At 40.5% G+C, this 21,751-nt stretch overlaps 1 protein-coding gene across 2 annotated transcripts in view; it reads right to left on the bottom strand.

Annotated features, from left to right (window-relative positions):
* Positions 1-21,751, bottom strand: part of LOC306960088 (ELKS/Rab6-interacting/CAST family member 1-like) — a gene marked incomplete at its 3' end in the record, with an annotated part of 300,396 nt that overhangs the window by 261,494 nt on the left and 17,151 nt on the right. For both annotated transcript variants that reach the window (XR_013792655.1, XM_079552392.1), the window contains exons 4-6: positions 5,363-5,619; positions 2,857-3,028; positions 346-420 (exon numbers count right to left, since the gene is read on the bottom strand). Coding sequence is in view for 1 of the 2 variants with exons in the window: in XM_079552392.1 (XP_079408518.1) it covers positions 346-420; positions 2,857-3,028; positions 5,363-5,619 (504 nt within the window). The remainder of the gene's footprint in view (positions 1-345; positions 421-2,856; positions 3,029-5,362; positions 5,620-21,751) is intronic.

Below are 21,751 nucleotides of genomic sequence, written 5' to 3'. Positions count from 1 at the left end.
TTTATCACATTTTTGTCATATTTTTGCCTTTTTTTTTCTTCTTTTTTTTGGTCAAATTTTTGTATTTTTTTGTTAAATTTTTATCACATTTTTGTCACATTTCCATCATTGTTTTCGTCTCATTTTATACAAGGCAGTTATTCTAATTTACTGCATTTACAGACCAGCAGAAGGTTTGTCATCATTGTAGTGAGATATAGACTGGTGCTGTGGGACTGACAAAAGCAGAACACCCCCTCTTTAAATAAAGCTCGTATTGTTTTGGTAAATGTCTCTCTCTCAGGTCACTTGGGGCCAGGACAGTACGGCCTCAGACTGATGGGTTCTAAAGCCGGTTCCTCTCACCTTCATCTCGATGACGGTCTGCAGGGCCTTGGTCTTGGTGGACTCCGGAGCTGCCTCGTACCTCCGGTGCAGCTCCTGGGGGGCACACACAGCGTGGTCAGCGAACGACACCGGCGAGGGGGAGTGGGCGGGGGGCGCGCGGTGCCGTACGAGCGGCGAGGCGGGGCGGGGGGCGAGCGCCGAGGGGGGGCACGGGTGGAGAGACGGCTGCACCGCGGGGCTCGGCCTGGGCGTCGGCGCCGGGAAGGACGGGGAGTGATGGAGCGAGGGGTGAGCGGATGAGGGGAACGAGGGGTAGTGGGGGGGGCAGCTGTGGCGGACGGAGGGGGGGGAGTGCACGGGGAAGGACGGAGAGGAGCGGAGAGGCGGGTGGCGGGACAGGGAGGGGGACAGAGACAGCGGGACGGGGTGATAGGGAGGGGAGACGTGAAAGGGAGGGATGGAGGCGGTGACGGGGAAAGACGGGGAGATGGGGATGGCGGCCGAGGGGTGGAGGAGGAGCTTCCTGGGGAGGACGCTGGCTTTGAGTCTCCGCGGGTCGATCCGGCCGTCCCACATCGCGCAAAAGCAAGACTAACGCAAAACCGTGAAGAAAAATGGAGTAGTAGAGGGATAGAAGGAGAAAAGTTTGTTCAAACTGCAGCTCAAAGCTATGAAAACTCAAAGATTATACATCCAGCTGAAACAAAAAGGGAGAGAAAATTGAACTTGGGGTTAACAGAGGTCATCAGAAACTGCAAATTATAAAATGTGTAAAATGCTCCAGGAAAATCCATTCAAGTAAGTCCAGCAATAAGACAAAAAATGTGCTTCTTCCTAAGTTACGAAGCCTCAAAGATTGGCCGTCGAACTCGTCATAACTCAAGAGCCAAATGAAGAGAGCAGAGACTTACAGGCAGGGGAGGAGAAAAGGGGGAGCAAAACACAAAAGGAAAAGAGCGAAATGAAAGCAGGAGAGAGGAGGTCAGTGAGCGCATCAGTGCTCAGGTCTCACAAAGGCGGCTAATGCACCGCAGACGGACGCATGTGAAAGAGCGGCCGGCGCCGTCGCCAGAGGGGATGAAGCCGATGTTTAGGCCCATAAAGAGGCCACTTCTCCTGGAGGATCCACCACCACTTTCAGGGCAATCTGCAAAACCTTAATGCCAGACTTGCACATAAATATCTAAACTTTAGCTGTGCTCAATATGAAGAACTAACACCTTTCATTCTTGATCTTTTAAAGCATGAGAGGAATAAACAGGTTAGAGACACATTTGTGGTTTTCATTCCAGCTTGAGGGAGATGTAATCCAGAGCACTTGGAAGGCGAGAGGGTTCACGTGCCAGGCCTCGCACTGTCTGAAGCACCGGTGACTCCAGCACTCAGCCAGGTCGCATTTGAATTCTGAAGATAATGGCCAGTGCAGTGCGAGAGGAGCTCAGTAGAGTTGGCCCATATAATCTTTACTATAAACATGACTGATGAAACCACATGTAACAGTTATTCTGCTAACTAGGCCCAGATACAACACTGTGTTCAGGATGCCTCGTCTCCGGGGGATTTTCAAGACATTTCTAGTTTTCTTTCGAAGCCAGTTACATCGAAAAAGTCTTCAATCTGAATTTTGACTTTAGTTTTTTGGTTTCTTTTTGAAAGACGCTCGGTAAAAACAAACAAAGCTGTTCAAATACCTCACGCGTTTCGACGGACAAGGAACTTGGATCCGGGAGGCCATAGAGATCAGAAAGCGAGGAATAAGATCCATCAACAGAGATGAGGCCTTTACCCTGGCGCTCACATGGGACGCACTTCTCCACTAACCAGCACTCGGCGGGAGGCGTGGCCACACTGACAGGAGGCGTGGCCACACTCACAGGTTTATTGCTTATGTCAGTGTGGCCACGCCTGGGAATAACAACATCCCAATAAGAGACGCATCAGGCACGTCGGGAGACGCCTCTGACGAAGACGGAAGTAGTTCGTTGTCCGTCGAAACGCGTGAGGCATTTGAACAGCTTTGTTTGTTTTTACCGAGCGTCTTTCAAAAAGAAACCAAAAAACTAAAGTTTATTACTCAAGAAGACATAATGAATGTAATAAAAGAAAAACTGTGGTGCATGAGGAACTTAATACAGTTTTAATTTTCCTGAACATGAAAAGGCCGATCTGTGTGAGTCTGCACTGATTTGACTTTTGTAGCATTTTCATAAATCTTGTGGTATGATTGTAATCCCTGGTTTGTTTTGGAAAATAACAGCACTAACAGCAATTGTCCACTAGATGGGGCACTTCCTCAAGCTATAACTCTCAAGCTGCCTGTGTCTGTTTATGACTAAGTTCTTCTGAGGCTCGAGGAGACACCGACAGCCTCAGTTTCACAAGATTAGATTAGTGTGGGGACACATCTGGCTGCGTGCTGAGTGGGGACACATCTGGCTGCGTGCTGAGGCCACACCCACGAGGCTCAGGGGAGCTCACAGACTCTCTCAGCGTTTTCGTACAGAGATCGTGTATTATAACATCCCTCACCTCCCTCAGCGCGAGCATCTCCTTGTCCCTCTGCTCCAGCAGCCCCTCCAGCTGGTGGATGGTCATCTCGGCGTCGGCCAAACGCCTCGTCCTCTCGTGGTCCTCCTCCGTCTGCCGCGCCGACAGCCCTTTGCTCTGCAGCATCTCCAGCAGCTTCTTTATCGATTCATCCCTGAAAGACACAGACAAACTTAACTCAACAGGCGGGAGACGGTCAGTCCCAAAGTCTGGAGCGTTTGGCCCAGAAGATGATTCAAATACCTGAAGGGTGACGCCAAAGGAAATAACTCACTCTCAGTGTTTTACATCTATAATAACAATAAATAATGGCAGTAAGTGGATTTAAAGTAGTCATTTTAACAAATACATGTAAAATTCCTCTCAAACTTAATTCTTTTCATTGTACTTGTTGCACAGATAAACTTTGAGGGCGGCTCCCCTGCAGTGCCTCTGAGGCGCCAATAGGGGCCCCCATGGGAAGTCTGGGCATCTCTGCTGAGACTGCTGATCCACCATCCTTTTCTTCTCAGGCCACAGTTTACGTCAGAAGCATAAGTGACTCTTCACGTTATTGAGGAAGAGGTCAGCTGGGACGACCCGTCAGGAGCAGTGGGCGACCGCAGTGCAGTGTTCGGAGACCCACCTCCAGATGTGGAGCCAGGCTGACGGTCAGAATCACCTGGCTAAAAGATAAACCTTTTTCTATTTCTGTTTTTGATGTAACATGTAACATTTCAGATATATCACTGAGTAAATGGAATGTTGTAGCTGCTGCCTGGATATCTCTAAAATAAGTATCGTACGGGGACGTTTTACTAGCAATGTTAGCCGTTAGCGTGTCGTACCTGGCCGTTAGCGAGTCGTACCTGGCCGTTAGCGTGTCGTACCTGGCCGTTAGCGAGTCGTACCTGGCCGTTAGCGTGTCGTACCTGGCCGTTAGCGTGTCGTACCTGGCCGTTAGCGTGTCGTACCTGGCCGTTAGCGTGTCAAACCCGGCCGTTAGCATGTGCTCCTGCCCGTTAGCGTGTCGTACCTGGCCGTTAGCGTGTCGTACCTGGCCGTTAGCGTGTCAAACCCGGCCGTTAGCATGTGCTCCTGCCCGTTAGCGTGTGCTCCTGGCCGTTAGCGTGTCGTACCTGGCCGTTAGCGTGTCGTACCTGGCCTTTAGCGTGTCGTACCTGGCCGTTAGCGTGTCGTACCTGGCCGTTAGCGTGTCGTACCTGGCCGTTAGTGTGTCGTACCTGGCCGTTAGCGTGTCGTACCTGGCCGTTAGCGTGTCGTACCTGGCCGTTAGCGTGTCGTACCTGGCCGTTAGCGTGTCGTACCTGGCCGTTAGCGTGTCGTACCTGTCCGTTAGCGTGTGCTCCTGGCCGTTAGCGTGTCGTACCTGGCCGTTAGCGAGTCGTACCTGTCCGTTAGCGTGTGCTCCTGGCCGTTAGCGTGTCGTACTTGGCCGTTAGCGTGTCGTACCTGGCCGTTAGCGAGTCGTACCTGGCCGTTAGCGTGTCGTACCTGCCCGTTAGCGTGTCGTACCTGGCCGTTAGCGTGTGCTCCTGGCCGTTAGCGTGTCGTACCTGGCCGTTAGCGTGTGCTCCTGCCCGTACCTGGCCGTTAGCGTGTGCTCCTGCCCGTTAGCGTGTCGTACTTGGCCGTTAGCGTTTGCTTCTGCCCGTTAGCGTGTCGTACCTGGCCGTTAGCGTGTGCTTCTGCCCGTTAGCGTGTCATACCTGGCCGTTAGCGTGTGCTCCTGCCCGTTAGCGTGTCGTACCTGGCCGTTAGCGTGTGCTCCTGCCCGTTAGCGTGTCGTACCTGGCCGTTAGCGTGTGCTCCTGCCCGTACCTGCCCGTTAGCGTGTGCTCCTGCCCGTTAGCGTGTCGTACCTGCCCGTTAGCGTGTGCTCCTGCCCGTTAGCGTGTCGTACCTGGCCGTTAGCGAGTCGTACCTGGCCGTTAGCGTTTGCTACTGCCCGTTAGCGTGTCGTACCTGGCCGTTAGCGTTTGCTCCTGGCCGTTAGCGTGTTGTACCTGGCCGTTAGCGTGTCGTACCTGGCCGTTAGCGTGTCGTACCTGGCCGTTAGCGTGTCGTACCTGGCCGTTAGCGTGTCGTACCTGGCCGTTAGCGTGTCGTACCTGGCCGTTAGCGTGTCGTACCTGGCCGTTAGCATGTCGTACCTGGCCGTTAGTGTGTCGGACCTGGCCATTAGCGTGTCGTACCTGGCCGTTAGCGAGTCGTACCTGGCCGTTAGCGTGTCGTACCTGGCCGTTAGCGTGTCGTACCTGGCCGTTAGCGTGTCGTACCTGGCCGTTAGCGTGTCGTACCTGGCCGTTAGCGTGTCGTACCTGGCCGTTAGCGTGTCGTACCTGGCCGTTAGCATGTCGTACCTGGCCGTTAGTGTGTCGGACCTGGCCATTAGCGTGTCGTACCTGGCCGTTAGCGAGTCGTACCTGGCCGTTAGCGTGTCGTACCTGGCCGTTAGCGTGTGCTCCTGCCCGTTAGCGTGTCGTACCTGGCCGTTAGCGTGTGCTTCTGCGTGTCGATCCGCAGCTCCATCTCCTCCAGGGTTTTGCGCAGGAGGAACAGCTCCTTGGCCTGCCGCTCGTACTCGCTGTGCAGACGCAGGAAGTTCTCCTCCGTCATGTCCTGCGGGGACGGGGCCTGGTTACCGAGGCGACCGGGGTCCGAGTAGTCGCCCGTGAACAGCTGGTTCAGGTCCCGCTGGATCCGGAGCTCGTCCTGTAAGGCCTGGATGGTGCACTGGAGATGCTGCCGGGAGAGACAGAGAAAACACGTTTAGGATCACATGACGTCATGACATGATCCTCCCTTTGGCCACTTCCTGTCCACACGTTCATGTAGATCAAAAACAAATCGATCAAGCCGAGTGTGTTTCAGTTTGTGGCGCCATTTTAATATTTGTTAGCATCATTACAGCATTATTAAGTCATGACTTTTTTGAATGTTGCAGGGCTATTATGGAACAATGGGAGAAGGATCTAGAGACAAATTAGGGCGGCTCGATTATTGAAAAAATAATAATCACGATTATTTTTGTCATAATTGAAATCACGATAATTCAAACGATTATTTGTTGCCTTTAAAAAAAAGTCTATCTTTATTTTATTTATTTGTTAATCAAAACACTACACTTTATGTTTTCTGGACAGTCATAAAAGTACAAATGATTTCAAGCACGCCTTGATTAAAGAGAGGTCCCTGTTTCACACCTGCCCCCTGCTGGCCGGCCCTCACACCTGCGCAAGTAAACAGAGCAGCGCGGCCTGATGACATCATCACACAGCGCCGTTTGTTTTTATGTCAGGCAAAAGCCTGAGCCACGGCATGTGAAATGCGAAGGGAAAAGTCTGCTTTGCAAAAAAAAAATTAAAATGAAAAAAAATTGAAAAAAATTGAAAAAAATTGAAAAAATTGGAAAAAAAATTGAAAAAAAAATTAGAAAAAAAATTTGAAAAGAAAAAAATTGAAACAAAAAAATTGAAAAAAACATTTTGAAAAAAAAAGGTGAAAAAAAATTTGAAAAGAAAATTTTTTTTAAAAAATTGAAAAAAACATTTTGAAAAAAAAATGTGAAAAAAAATTTGAAAAGAAAAAAAATGATTTTTTTTTTTAAAAAAACATTTTGAAAAAAAAATGTGAAAAAGAAATTGAAAAAAAATCATAATCGATTTTTTCCGATTATGCTCATTTTGTAATCGTTTACTGTTGTAATCGAAATCGTAATCGAATTTCGATTAATTGCACAGCCCTAAGACAAATATAACCAAAGAAGAGTGGGAGACCAAACTAAGACAGTCAAATTACAGCTCAAAATGTGTGAGATACAACTCAAGATCATACATCACCCCACAGGAAATACATAAAATGAATAGCAGTGTCTCAGATTTATGTTGGCGTGGCTGTGGCATGACTATCCATCTCCTTTGGGAATGCCCTGAAGTGAAAAACGTAAATTTCCAGTTATGCCCACTAGTAGCCATTTTGGGGGGAAATGTGAAGGGTGTGGACTCCAGAATAACACCAAAAATAATTTCTTCAGCGTTTCTCCCAGCAAAGCACACTCTCAACAAAATAGTTTTCAGCTTGATAAATGGCTGGGAGAAAACCTGGATCTTCTCTCCGTGGAACAAGCAGCTCTAGGGCTCGAAGACTTGAGCGAAGAGAGAGCAGCCGAACATATTTAACTGAGTATGGTCTGCACTGAAACAAACAAATATATAGAATTCATGGCCTTTATGGAAAATGTGAAAATAAATTGAACAGATTCTGAATGTCTGCGTGATGATTTGTGGCGTCAATATGTGAGAAGGTTTGTTTTGTCTTTTTAGGGCATTTGTAAGTTGTACAATCTCCCCCTCCTTTCCCTCCCCATGTTGTCCACTGTCATTTTTGTTTGTGGAATGTAGTAGTAGTAGTTTATTCGGTCAGTTCATTCATTCCTTTAAACGTAAAAACATTTCCAATTCTTTGTGAACAACACGACCGAAAGGATTTAGGCTGAAGTGAAAACTTATAACGCCCTAACCCAGTTTACAGACTTCACCAGAGACAAAACAAAACACAAACATTAATAATGAACAATATCAAGTGTTAAACAGAAGAGAAATAATCCTGTATCTGAAGTTAGTCACATAAATTTCAATATTCCAACAAATATGTTTCATACATTTGTTTTAAGTTAAATTAGTTGAAACTAAATCATGTCATTATTATTTTTTATTTATTTTTCTGACTTTATTCATCCTGAGCTTATATATTCTTGAATTTTAGAAGCTTTAAACAACTTTTTGAAAGTTTTGACTGTTTGGGACAGTTTTAACTGATCTTCCACAGATTAACACCTCTTACAGAAATACAACGACTCTTTTTATTCTTTTTCGCTTTTGCTTTTTGGAAAACAGCAGTTCCTCGGAGGTTATACTGACTTTTCCTGTGTTCAAAAAGCTCCTGGAGGAGGGAGGAGATTGTTAAATGCTTTGTGTACGTATAAGTTTGTCTTTTATGTCTGTTATTGTCAAATAAAAAAAAAATATATATATACTGTATATTTGTTAGCATCACATTAACATTAACATTAGCTTCGATGCTGTAACAGTTACAGCTACAAACACAGAAGTTTCCTCTGGTGAAAGATTTAAATCACATGTAGAGTTTTTAACACTATCTAATGCATGTGCTGTAAAGATGTATTTATTGACAAGACTAAATCTCCATAGGACTAAAAGCAGGACAGGAAACAGTCGTTAGCCTAGGAAGTTAGCATCATGTTACTATGCAGCAGAGCCTGAGGAGGGCATGCGTGTGATGTCATAACATTCTGCAGCGAGAGGTGAAATCTGTTGTTATGTCAATTTACCCACATTTGTTAGCGTGTGATTTAGCGCCTCAGTCTGGAATGAATGAAGGGTTTTGTTTAAAATAGAAAGAACACCCTGCTCATCTCACCATTGTCCAGTTCTACAGAAACATCATCTTTTGAGTTTTGAAAATTTCTCTAATCTACAAATCCCTCCATGGTTTGGCCCCTCCCCCTTTGGAGCAATCCATTAAAAGAAAAGACAGGAATCTTAGAACCAGATCAGCCTCTAGGGGCGACTGTGAGGTTCCATTCAGACGAACCTCCACTGGACTAAACAGCACAAAGAGCTTAAACAGGTTAAAAGCTAATCAATCCTGTGAAGATTGACTGCAGTGGATTGGGAAACGTTTTATAATGTGTTGTAAATAGTGTAAATACTATATGTCCATGTTTGTTTGTTTGTTTTAAACATTTGTCGTCTTAAATGTACGAGGACGGGTGTGCCGTTGCCATGACAAACGCGCTCATGTTAATATATAGAGTCTTTGTCCACGATTTCTATTTCACAATTATGTGATCATGTCACAACCATTTGAACAAACCCATTGGATTCCTAGACGCCCAAAACATGGGGTTAGAACCAAAGTGACTTGTCCAGGATGAATAATAAAGGAGGATCTCGCCGCCCTCTTGGACGCCATCTTGAAAATGAGACCTTTCCAGTGGTCAGATTCTGGTAGACTTTAGTATGTTAATGAGCACACCTGATACTACAGGAAACCACTGAAAAACCTTTTGTAGCAATTTTTGTGTGTGTTTTTTTTTTGTTTCATATATGCAGCCGCCTAAAACAGAGTTATATAAATGTTAGAAAAACGATTGAAGAAGGAGAAGATCTTTATATATATAGCACCTTTCACAGACATGGTCACAAAGCGCTTTACATACTCGGTGTAAACTACGTTTGTAGCTTCAGTTTCCCCTGGGGGAGACTCAGAAGTGCTTTCACGACCACACACGTCTGCGCCAACGGACCCTCTGACACCACCAGACATTCACTCACACATTGTGGCCTATTGTGCATGTTTTTAGTGGTGGGGAAACCGGAGAACCCAGAGGAAACCTACGCAGACACGGGGAGAACATGCAAACTCCACAGAAAGGCCTCGTCCAGGTGGGAATCGAACCCGGACCTTCTAGCTGTGAAGCGAGAGCACTAACCGAGTGCTAACCGCGCCGCTAGGGCTGTGCAATTAATCGAAATTCGATTACGATTTCGATTACAACAGTAAACGATTACAAAATTAGCATAATCGCAAAAAAACGATTATAATTTTTATTTTATTTTTTTAATTTTTTTTTCTTCAATTTTTTGGATTTTTGTCTTTTTTTGCTGGATTTTTGTCACTTTTTTGCTGGATTTTTGTCATTTTTTTGCTGGATTTTTGTCATTTTTTTGCTGGATTTTTGTCTTTTTTTGATGGATTTTTGTCACTTTTTTGCTGGATTTTTGTCATTTTTTGCTGGATTTTTGTCATTTTTTTGATGGATTTTTGTCATTTTTTTGATGGATTTTTGTCACTTTTTTGCAGGATTTTTGTCATTTTTTTGCTGGATTTTTGTCATTTTTTTGCTGGATTTTTGTCATTTTTTTGATGGATTTTTGTCATTTTTTTGATGGATTTTTGTCTTTTTTTGATGGATTTTTGTCATTTTTTTGCTGGATTTTTGTCACTTTTTTGCAGGATTTTTGTCATTTTTTTGCTGGATTTTTGTCATTTTTTTGATGGATTTTTGTCATTTTTTTGATGGATTTTTGTCATTTTTTTGATGGATTTTTGTCACTTTTTTGATGGATTTTTGTCATTTTTTTGCTGGATTTTTGTCTTTTTTTGCAGGATTTTTGTCACTTTTTTGCTGGATTTTTGTCAGTTTTTTGATGGATTTTTGTCATTTTTTTTGCTGGATTTTTGTCACTTTTTTGCTGGATTTTTGTCATTTTTTTTGATGGATTTTTGTCTTTTTTTGCTGGATTTTTGTCATTTTTTTGATGGATTTTTGTCATTTTTTGATGGATTTTTGTCACTTTTTTGATGGATTTTTGTCATTTTTTTGCTGGATTTTTGTCATTTTTTGCTGGATTTTTGTCACTTTTTTGATGGAGTTTTGTCATTTTTTTGCTGGATTTTTGTCACTTTTTTGCTGGATTTTTGTCTCTTTTTTGATGGATTTTTGTCACTTTTTTGATGGATTTTTGTCATTTTTTTGATGGATTTTTGTCATTTTTTGATGGATTTTTGTCATTTTTTGGATGGATTTTTGTCATTTTTTGGATGGATTTTTGTCATTTTTTGATGGATTTTTGTCACTTTTTTGCTGGATTTTTGTCATTTTTTTGATGGATTTTTGTCATTTTTTGCTGGATTTTTGTCACTTTTTTGATGGATTTTTGTCATTTTTTGATGGATTTTTTTAAAGGCAACAAATAATCGTTTGAATAATCGTGATTTCAACTATGACAAAAATAATCGTTATTATTATTTTTTCAATAATCGAGCAGCCCTACGTGCCGCCATTGATTTCCTCTTATTTTAATCTGAAAATGCACTGTCTCTCTGTGACAAAATGACAACACTAAAACCCTCTCCTCCTCCTGCCCCACAGATTGATAAACCCCCCCTGCCGTGTCACATGTAAGCGTGCTGCTGCAGTGATCCAGTGTGACATATGTGCCCCCCCTCCCCGTGACGGGCAGTGTCCGGGCAGCTTCATATCTGCGGCTGAAGCGGAGATGACGAGGGTGAGTCAGAGAAAGTCCGTGCGGCCCCGGTTTATAAATATCCTGAACACCACTGAGGTACGGGAGAACTTCCTCACACGCAGCTGCTGAGGAGGGAAGAGCGGGTTTTTATTCTGTGCAACTGCAGTTCTTTTGGAAGCTTGAAAATATTGCAACATTTTACAAAAGCATCGCAACATGTCATGGGCCATTAAACAAAAAACAAACACAGTGGGAGGAAAATGTATGAGAACGCTTTGGAATTTCTCACATTTTTGCCTAAATTGGTCAGAAAATTTGGTCTGATCTTCATCAAAATCATGAGAATAAATAGACAGTGTTTGCTTAAACTAATACCACCCACACAGTTACATGTTATATATTTTTAATGGCCATAACATGCAACACAGGACAGGGAGGAAAAAGTAAGTGAACCCAGGAATCTCACTGAACTGCCACAGTTTTGTAAAGAGAAAGGATCCAAGATTCATCCTGATCTTTGTTAGCGTTGAATATTCAACTACAGGAAAGCAGTTATTGCTGCAAAAGGATCAGCAGTTATTTAAAGGGAGTATACGGAGTTTAAAAATGTAAAGACTAAGTGTTTTCTTCCCCCGACTTGGTCCAGCCATGTCCTAATGTGTAGAAAGAGCAAAACTGCCTCTAAAATCCTGTCACTCAAAAAGGTCGTCATGGCCGTCATGCACGAGCTGAACATAGAAGCTGCAGTTACGCGTAAGACCTGAGGTGGCAGTAGTGAGTATAACAATGACCAACTTGCACTTTGTTCCTTTAATACGTCTCAAGTCTTGCAAAATATCTTGAACTGGACGGGTCTGATTAGGGCTGAACGATTAATCGCATTTGCAATTTTATTGCGATATTACACAACGCAATTTCGAAATCGCACAGACACGCGATTTTGGCCCATGCAGCTGATGCTGCTACCCATAGAAGTGAGTGTAGCAGCGAGAGACGCCACAGACGTTCAGCTCTGCGCTCCACCGCCTGCTTTTGTTTACTTCTCTGTCTACTTAAGGTGCGCGTAGATCGTGGATATACTGTGAAAATATCAGCATGTATAAAGCAGCCACCGCTCAGGACTATTGCTGTTTCCTCCGTTAGCATTGAGTTAGCTGCACCGCTCAGGACTGTTGCTGTTTCCTCTGTTAGCATTGCGTCTCGGCCTCCACACAGATGAAGCTGAGCCTGAGCTGATGTTCAGAGTCCTTTGTGACTCACTTTTCAAGGCTTATGTTTGGGAATGTTTTGGATAAAGACAAGAACTTATCTCACAACCACTGACTAAAACACAAGAGCAAATAGCAAGGAATGATTTAGGCTATTTACAAAAAAAAAAGAAAAAAATCAATATAAGCTTATTGGAAATGATGTGGCTAAATGACTGTGTGGACTATTTGGAATTATCTTCATGTGATTATAAAGGACTTAAGAGTGAGTAATACTTCATTAAATCAGTAGTAAATATTTAATTGTATTGCAACAAAAAAAAATCGCAATAAAATCGAAATCGCAATATTGATTGAAAAAAATTGCAATATTGATTTTTGGCAAAATCGTTCAGCCCTAGGTCTGATACAAGATGGCCGTGAACCTGCGGTCATGGATGTGGTAAACCTGGACCGCCTTCCTGCTGTCACTATGGAGACTGATTTAATTTATGGGTTTGGTTTGTTCTTATTATTGTGTGTTGCACATGAGTGAGAGCCCCGCCCTCATGGCCTAAAGACACATGTCAAAACAGAACTCACAAAAATCACAGAAACTGTACAACAAAACCGACAGAACAACATCCACATCACAGGAGGATATAAATGAACTAGTCTACTATCGTTAAAGGGGCTAGAGGAAAGTTAGTCATGTTATACTCACTACTGCCACCTCAGGTCACACGTGTAACTGCAGCTTCTATATTAAGCTCGTGCATGACGACACTTCAGACCCAAAGTAACACCTTTCTGAGTGCAGGATTTTAGAGGCAGTTGAGGTGAACAGGTCTGAGCTCATTCTACACATTAGGACATGGAGGAACATGTAGGAAAATACTTACATTTACATTTTTAAACTCTGTATAGTCCCTTTAACCTGCCGCTCACACCTGCTTCTGAAAAACTTTCTAATTTAAAATTCAAAGCTAAAGCCAAAACCTCTGGCATATTATTTAAAAAAAACTGGTAAAACAACTGTAATATCCATAGGCTATGCCAGGGGTGGCGAACACGCGGCTCTCGAGCCGCATGCGGCTCTTGGCCAATCAGAGTGCGGCTCTTTGCATGATTGGATATGTTTAATACAATGCGGCTCTTTGCAAAATAATTGGTAAATATTTCCCATAAACTGTAACAGTCTTTGACCAAAAATCCAACCATCGTCTGCAGACCCTGTTTCATCTCTACACATGAATGAGAGTCTGTATCTCCTCCTTTTCGAGTCGGTGTAAAAGGTGCAGCAGCTTCACTCACAGTGGGATGTAGTTAAACAACAGGCAGATCGTGGCTCTGGGATCAGCTTCTGCTTTTCAGGTTTCTGATCAGCCTATTCTTTTTTTGATAAAATTTGGCCTCATATTCACAGAAAAAGATCTAAATTAGGAAATGGAAAAAGGCCGAGCTCTAATGAAGCATATGATGCGAAGCTCGACAGCGTAACGTGGAAATACGCAAAGTCATGACTTTTCTTTCACATGTGACTGAAACTGTAACAAATGCAACTTAAAACAGACTCTCAGATCCTCCAGAGGCTCCTGGTAAAAGTTCATGAACTTAGTGCAGCGGAGAGTACCTTCTCTCTGCACAGTCCAGTCAGGACGAAGCTGCACTGAGCCACAGGCCAGGGGCGGATCAGAGGAGGGGGCTCAGTGGGCAGGGCCCCCCATACAAACACACCCCAGCATTAAAAACAAACAAACATCTAATTCTGTCTCAGTCAGAGCAGGAAACACAAAATTTCAGTTAATTAACATGTATTTCAATCTTGGTGAGGAGGAAAACCATTAAATCTAACACAATTATTGAACAAAAAAAAGCAAAAGGCATAAAGTTATAGTTTATTGTGATTAAATATAACAGTCACATTCTATTTAATCACAATAAACCACCGCCCCGGGATCTCGCTAATGGTCGGTGCCTTTGTGGCTCTTCACAGGATCAAGGTTGAAAATTTCGGCTCTTGGTCTCTGACTAGTTGGCCCCCCCTGGGCTACGCAACTATATATATTATATAAAACATATCATGCATAAAGACTGTATCGGAACGGTATCGGCCAGATGAAGTGTCAAAATATCGGATCGGTGCGTCCCTAGTTGAAATGGTTTCGAAGATTTTGCCAAACACTGATCCAATATCGCCATTTCTCCCCCGTAGACCGACTCACTACTCGTGGAGAAAAGCAAACAGTTGAATCCTCTGACTGTGAGCTGTGACAGAGCCGGCCTGAGTGGGCGACTCGTTCTGCTGACTCAAACACAGACTGAAGGCTGACGCTGACATTTACAGGAGTCAATGAAACAAAGCATTCTGTTCCTACACACCATTTCCTTCAATGCAGCTGGAATAATAAAAACCTCCCTTGAGCCAAAGCTGGTGATAAGGCAGTGACAGGATCGGAGAGTCGAGCCGGAGCCACAGAGAACCAGAAATACATGACTTTACGGTGCTGATAATGGCACAATCTGAGGGCGAGGATTTACTTCACATGATAACAATGATTCAAATGGATGTTGTGTCGCCTGAAGTTGCCCAGTTTGGCCGTGAGTCACAACCATAAAGAGCCTAAGGTTTAAATTTTCAATATGCAGATTTCTAGTTTATTGCTAATCCAACCCTTTGTACTATTACTGTGTGTAATAACTTGTACCATTAAACTGCACCATATTTTGCAGGTACTGTGCATCAAGGCGAGTATTTTTTGTCATTTTTTTGTCATTTTTTTGTCATTTTTTTGTCATTTTTTGTCATTTTTTGGTCATTTTTTGGTCATTTTGTTGTCATTTTTTTGTCATTTTTTGTCATTTTTTTTGTCATTTTTTTGTCATTTTTTGTCATTTTTTTGTCATTTTTTTGTCATTTTTTGTCATTTTTTTTGTCATTTTTTTGTCATTTTTTTGTCATTTTTTTGTCATTTTTTTGTCATTTTTTGTCATTTTTTGGTCATTTATTTGTCATTTTGTTGTCATTTTTTTGTCATTTTTTGTCATTTTTTTTGTCATTTTTTTGTCATTTTTTGTCATTTTTTTGTCATTTTTTTGTCATTTTTTGTCATTTTTTTTGTCATTTTTTGTCATTTTTTTTGTCATTTTTTTGTCATTTTTTGTCATTTTTTCGTCCGTTTTTTGTCATTTTTTCGTCATTTTTTTGTCACATTTTTTGTTATTTTTTGTAAATTTTTGTCATTTTTTTGTCAAATTTTTTGTCATTTTTTTGTCATTTTTTTTGGTCATTTTTTTGTTATTTTTTGTTATTTTTTGTCATTTGTTTGTCCAATTTTTTGTCATTTTTTTGTCATTTTTTTGTCATTTTTAGTCATTTTTTTTGGTCATTTTTTTGTTATTTTTTGTCATTTTTTTGTCATTTTTTTGTCATTTTTTGTCATTTTTTTGTCATTTTTTGTCATTTTTTTGTCATTTTTTTGTCATTTTTTGTCATTTTTTTTGTCATTTTTTGTCATTTTTTTGTCATTTTTTGTCATTTTTTCGTCCGTTTTTTGTCATTTTTTCGTCATTTTTTTGTCACATTTTTTGTCATTTTTTGTCATTTTTTTGTCATTTTTTGTCATTTTTTCGTCCGTTTTTTGTAAATTTTTGTCATTTTTTTGTCAAATTTTTTGTCATTTTTTTGTCATTTTTTTTGGTCATTTTTTTGTTATTTTTTGTTATTTTTTGTCATTTGTTTGTCCAATTTTTTGTCATTTTTTTGTCATTTTTTTGTCATTTTTAGTCATTTTTTTTGGTCATTTTTTTGTTATTTTTTGTCATTTTTTTGTCATTTTTTTTTTGTCATTTTTTTGTTATTTTTGTTATTTTTTGTCATTTTTTTGTCATTTTTTGTCATTTTTTGTCACATTTTTGTCATTTTTTTGTCATTTTTTTGTCATTTTTTTGGTCATTTTTTGTCCATTTTTTTGTCATTTTTTGTCATTTTTTTTGTCATTTTTCTGTCATTTTTTCGTCATTTTTTCGTCATTTTTTGTCTTTTTTTGGTCATTTTTTTGTCATGTTTGTCTTTTTTTGGTCATTTTTTTGTCATTTTTTTGTCATTTTTTTTTGTCATTTTTTGTCATTTTTTGTCATTTTTTTTGTTATTTTTTTGTCATTTTTTCGTCATTTTTTTGTCATTTTTTCGTCATTTTTTTGTCATTTTTTTTTGTCATTTTTTCGTCAGTTTTTTGTCACATTTTTTGTTATTTTTTGTAATTTTTTGTCATTTTTTTGTCATTTTTTTTGGTCATTTTTTTGTTCTTTTTTGTTATTTTTTGTCATTTTTTTGTCCAATTTTTTGTCATTTTTTTGTCATTTTTTTGTCATTTTTTTGTCATTTTTTGTCATTTTTTTTTGTCATTTTTTTGTTATTTTTTGTCATTTTTTTGTCATTTTTTTGTTATTTTTTGTTATTTTTTGTCATTTTTTTTGTCATTTTTTGTCATTTTTTGTCACATTTTTGTCATTTTTTTGTCATTTTTTTGTCATTTTTTTGCACAATCTACTTTTTAGTTTGGCCGTGAGTCACAACCATAAAGAGCCTATGGTTTAAAGCTGAAGCGGAGCAGCTGAAAACTCCATACTGGTAACTATGGTAACTGTCAATATGCAGATTTCTAGTTTATTGCTGATCTAACCCTTTGTAACTGTGTGTAATAACTTGTATCATTAAACTGCACCATATTTTGCAGGTACTGTGTGTATCAAGGCGAGTGTAAAATAAAGTGTTACCCATTGTGCTACATTAGGCAGAGGGTGTTGCTTCAGGACGGCACAAACACTAAAATAATGAAACAAAACAATAAACAACACAGTGTTAAGTTCAGGCAAATGAAGGATCCAGGCAAACAAAATGTCCAAATAAGCGTCGGCAGCAGGTGGTGACGAGCCTCAAGGGCGTCCTCGTCCTCAGACTCTGCGACACGGCGAGGACAAACTTTACAACCCAGTGGGAGGAAAGAGAAAAACCTGGAGGAGAGAATCATCGTGACTGCACTGGCCCCTGAAGGTTGAGAAGGGTTGAGTTTGGACCAATACATTTGTCCCTCACAAAATAATGAGGATATGAGGAGAAAATAAAGGATTTTTACTATAAGTCGGCTGTGCCTCGGACCTCCTTTTTTGTCTTCACAAACTATTTAAAATCTGCTTTCTCCTTTTCATCGTTTCAAATACATCAAGTATACATGTGTTTCCAATGACATCACAAAATTACACAAAAATTAAAACAATGTGGATTTTCTAAGCGGATAAAAGGGGGAACTATATTGTAAGGCGTAATAATACCAGGAGTAGTTTGGCATCCGCACAGTAAAGTGAAGATTACTGCGCGGATTTCGAACTACTCCTGGTATTATTACGCTTTACAATTGTTGTGTAATAGGTGGCGTTCACGATTTAGAATGTGATGATGTCATAATGTCAGGTGGAGGGCGGGGCCAATGCAACTCTATGGGAGAAATGAGAGTTTTTGGAAGAAATCTCCAAAACGAAAAATGACAAATGTTTTTCCTCTTCAGTGTCTGATCGTTATTGGATTCACAAACCTGTGATGTTATCTTTATGTCTGAAAGTCCTTTCTTTTGGACAACATCACGGTCATGAGTCAAGAGTGGTGCGCACTGAATGGGTGCTGCTGCCGGATGCTCTCTCATCGAATGCAATTTCTCCATCTGTGAGATCAATAAAGTATCATCTTATCTTATCTCTTATGTTCTCGCATATTGTCACCACTTTTTGATGTTTTTCGGAGAAAATAATTGTACATTAGTTCATATGAGCCGACAGAGGAGATAATGAACTTTGTGATAGTTTGTGTTTCATGTGGATTCCTCCAGTAATGACTGAGATATGAGCCAAAAAACAAAGACATAAATACATGCATTTTGTCAGTTACCACAGTTACCATAGTTACTGTCAGTGGCTCCACCTCAATGTTAAACTATGGCTCTTTAGAATGTTGTGATGTCACGTGAACGCAGCCTATTATACTTTGTAGTGGAACACTTCACGTAACCATATTTAAATAGGGAAAACGTGGAAGAGCTTGGTAGCTTCTATCTTGACCTGTTTTGGAGCTATAGAGGAGAGAGGGAGAGGCTAAATGCTAACGCCGTCTGCGCTGTGTTTACCTGACTGAAGATCAGACAGGTCCTAAAGAACTCGTCACAGCTCAGGTAAGAACATATCTCAGTGTGGAAAAACTATGAGCCCGACTGGAAAAGTCTGAACACACAATAGTCTTGAGTTGTGGTTTTCCTTTGCCTTATACAGAAATGCTTACACGAGCCAATCACTCCCTTAATTACATCAGTGTGGCAGAAATCAATGCCTGCGCTCGAACCAGCCGCATAGACAGAAATGCTCATCACAGTAAAATAAAACCCTATATTAAAGTCACGCCTGGACACATTCTTTTGGGCGTCTCAGCATTGACGTCTTATGATTAAAAACTTCAAATAAAGTATCAGAACAGGAGCAATGAGTCCATTTACAGCACAACAAAAATAACACAGATTGGAGAAGAAGAGACAACCAAAGGGAAAATGCTCTGCGTGATGCGTCTCCTTTAGGTCAGGTTAAAGCAGCCCGGTCTTTTTGAGGAGACAGTGTTGAAAGGTTAGATATAAAGAATTCAAGACGCTCGACGTGCACAGCTGGAATGCGGCACCGAGAAATGCCAGACCGCGAGAGGGAAGAGGGCGGGACTCAGGGAGGAAGCAACTCGGGAAGGAACACCAACACAGAAAAGGCCACAAGAATACACGAGGAACACAAAAGAAAAGAATCCTGTAGGCCAGTGTAACACCTCATTTGAAAGCTAAGACCTACAAAACTCATCTAAATGGATCTTTTTCACCACGTCATCACATTTTTTTCCATCTTTTTTGGGGGGGGGGTTTCAACTCATTTTGTAACTGTTTTGTCATTTTTTTGTATCATTTTTTTGTCAAATGTTTTGTCATATTTTTGTTATTTTTTGTCACATTTTTTTGTTATTTTTTTTTGTCATTTTTTGTCGTTTTTTTTTGTCATTTTTTTGTCAATTTTTGTGTCATTTATTTGTTTGTTTTTTTGTTTTTTTTGCTATTTTTTGTCACATTTTTGTCAATTTTTTTTGTCATTTTGGTGTTTTTTGTTTGTTTGTTTTTTGTTTGTTTTTTTGTTTTTTTTTGTCATTTTTTTGTCACTTTTTTGTCATTTTTTTGTCATTTTTTTGTCACATTTTTGTTATTTTTTCGTCACTTTTTTTTGTCATTTTTTGTCCTTTTTTTGTTATTTTTTTTATATTTTATTTATTTTTTTGTCATTTTTTGTTATTTTTTTGTCACATTTTTGTTATTTTTTTGTTATTTTTTTGTTATTTTTTGTTATTTTTTGTCACATTTTTGTTATTTTTTGTCATTTTTTGTTATTTTTCTGTATCATTTTTTTGTTATTTTTTCGTCACTTTTTTTTGTCATTTTTTGTCATTTTTTTGTCATTTTTTTTGTCATTTTTTCGTCATTTTTTTGTTATTTTTTTGTCATTTTTTTGTCATTTTTTTGTCATTTTTTGTCACATTTTTGTTATTTTTTTGTCATTTTTTGTTATTTTTTTGTTATTTTTTTGTCATTTTTTGTTATTTTTTTGTTATTTTTTTGTCATTTTTTGTCACATTTTTGTCATTTTTTCGTCATTTCTTTTGTCATTTTTTGTTATTTTTTCGTCACTTTTTTGTCACATTTCCATCATTGTTTTCGTCTCAGTTCTGTCGCTATTTTCCCACCTTTTTTCCAGAAGCTTTTGGATTGGGGTAAAAATGTGCTCGGTTCAGGTGGGAGTTAAGGGGTTAATGGAGGGGTATTATGCATAATCTGCTTTTTAGAGCTTTACAATGAGCTACAATGTTCTCTCATCAGAAACAAACCTGGAGCTACAGGGCTGTGTAATCGAAATTTAATCACAACAGTAAATTCTCGATAAAAAATAAATATTGCCCTCCTGTTCAAAGGCACCAGTTTGTGTTCTTTCCAGTGGGTGCCCAGTCCATATAAACAAAGTTTAAAAAAATGTGTGATGATGTCATTAGGCCGTGGCTCAGTTTGCTTGCGCAGGTGTGAGGGCTGGCCAGCAGGGGGCAGGTGTGAAACAGAGACTTCTCCTTAATCGAGGCGAACTGTGATATAATTTGTACTTTTGTAAAATTAGAATGTATTATTTGAATGTGAAACTACACTCCCTTTTGGTCTTTATCCAGGCTGCGGGCTGAACAGAACCTTAGTTCGCTGACAAGGCCTTTTGGGCGAGAGGCGAAACGTTCGAGACTCCAACCACTGAGTCCAGAAGACGACTCGAATACCTTCATTGAAGATGGACAACTCCTGCACGACTGAGAGCTTACACAGATATACTGGATATTCTGTTTCAGCTGTTTTAGATCAATGTGGCATTTTGTAACCAAGGAAGTGCTATTGATTAAGATGTTTTTGAGAGTATTACAAAACACCGGGAAAAGCATAGCACCTCCTCGGTCCATCTGATAAGAAGTGATTAAGAGTCCAGGGTCAACGTGAAGCTGTTTGCCCCGGACAAATGTTACTTGCCTGTCCTGCCAAACTTCACGCTTTTTCATAGATATTTCAAAGACATTAAGGGCCAGATCTTGTGGTTCATGGCGCAGGCTGTAAAGCAGACGACTGCGCAGACGGTGGCGCTCCTTGTAATCTTCAGTGTCATTAAAGAATTAAAGAAATAAAAGTGTCCCTCCGCTGCTGCAGATCCAGAGTGAGCGGGTGGGACAGAGAGGCAGCAGCCCCGTTCGAATGCGCAAAGTTACGAAATGTACAGGATTTAACTGATCAGAAACTGTCATATCGGCTGCGGAAGAGTTGTAGAGTTATGCAGTAGTTGCAAGAAAACTGTAGCGTATTGGAACATTTGCGCTCCAGCTGCAGGATTCAGGAGCGACTGAACTGGAAAAAAAAAAAAAAAAGTTGCTCTGCGCCCTGTAAAACGCGCTTCTTAACTACTCTTAACTACTTCAGATCCACTGTGCCTCCTCTTCAAATATTTGTCCCATATTAAAATACAAATTAAAATGATCCAAATTGTTGACATTTCTGAAAATAATCAAGAAAGCCATATTCTTATTTTGTTTAACACAGTACATTTATACTATTACTGTCATTACCAAGACTCAAAGAAATCCCGGCAGCCCTGGAGGAAAAGGTAAACATTATTTTTATACAAACACATGCCACAAAAGGAGAAGCGTGTTTTGCTCCTCGTGCTGGCGTGTGCATGAGACGGCCTGACCTCAGCGCCCCGGCCGAGCACTTCCTGATTCCACAGAGTGCAGAGGCTCGGATCACATGCAAAAACATACAAACAGCCCAGACCGAGCCCCAGCGCGGCCACTGCACTGACGCTAGGGCTGCTCGATTATTGAAAAAATAATAATCACGATTATTTTTGTCATAATTGAAATCACGATTATTCAAACGATTATTTGTTGCCTTTTAAAAAATCCATCAAAAAAGTGACAAAAATCCAGCAAAAAAGTGACAAAAATCCATTAAAAAAAAGACAAAAATCCATCAAAAA

This window comes from Gobius niger (genome assembly GCF_951799975.1).
Source record: "Gobius niger genome assembly, chromosome: 2".
NCBI lineage: Eukaryota > Metazoa > Chordata > Actinopteri > Gobiiformes > Gobiidae > Gobius > Gobius niger.
Note: the sequence above shows the minus strand (reverse complement) of the source record. Positions and strands in the feature narration are given on the sequence as shown.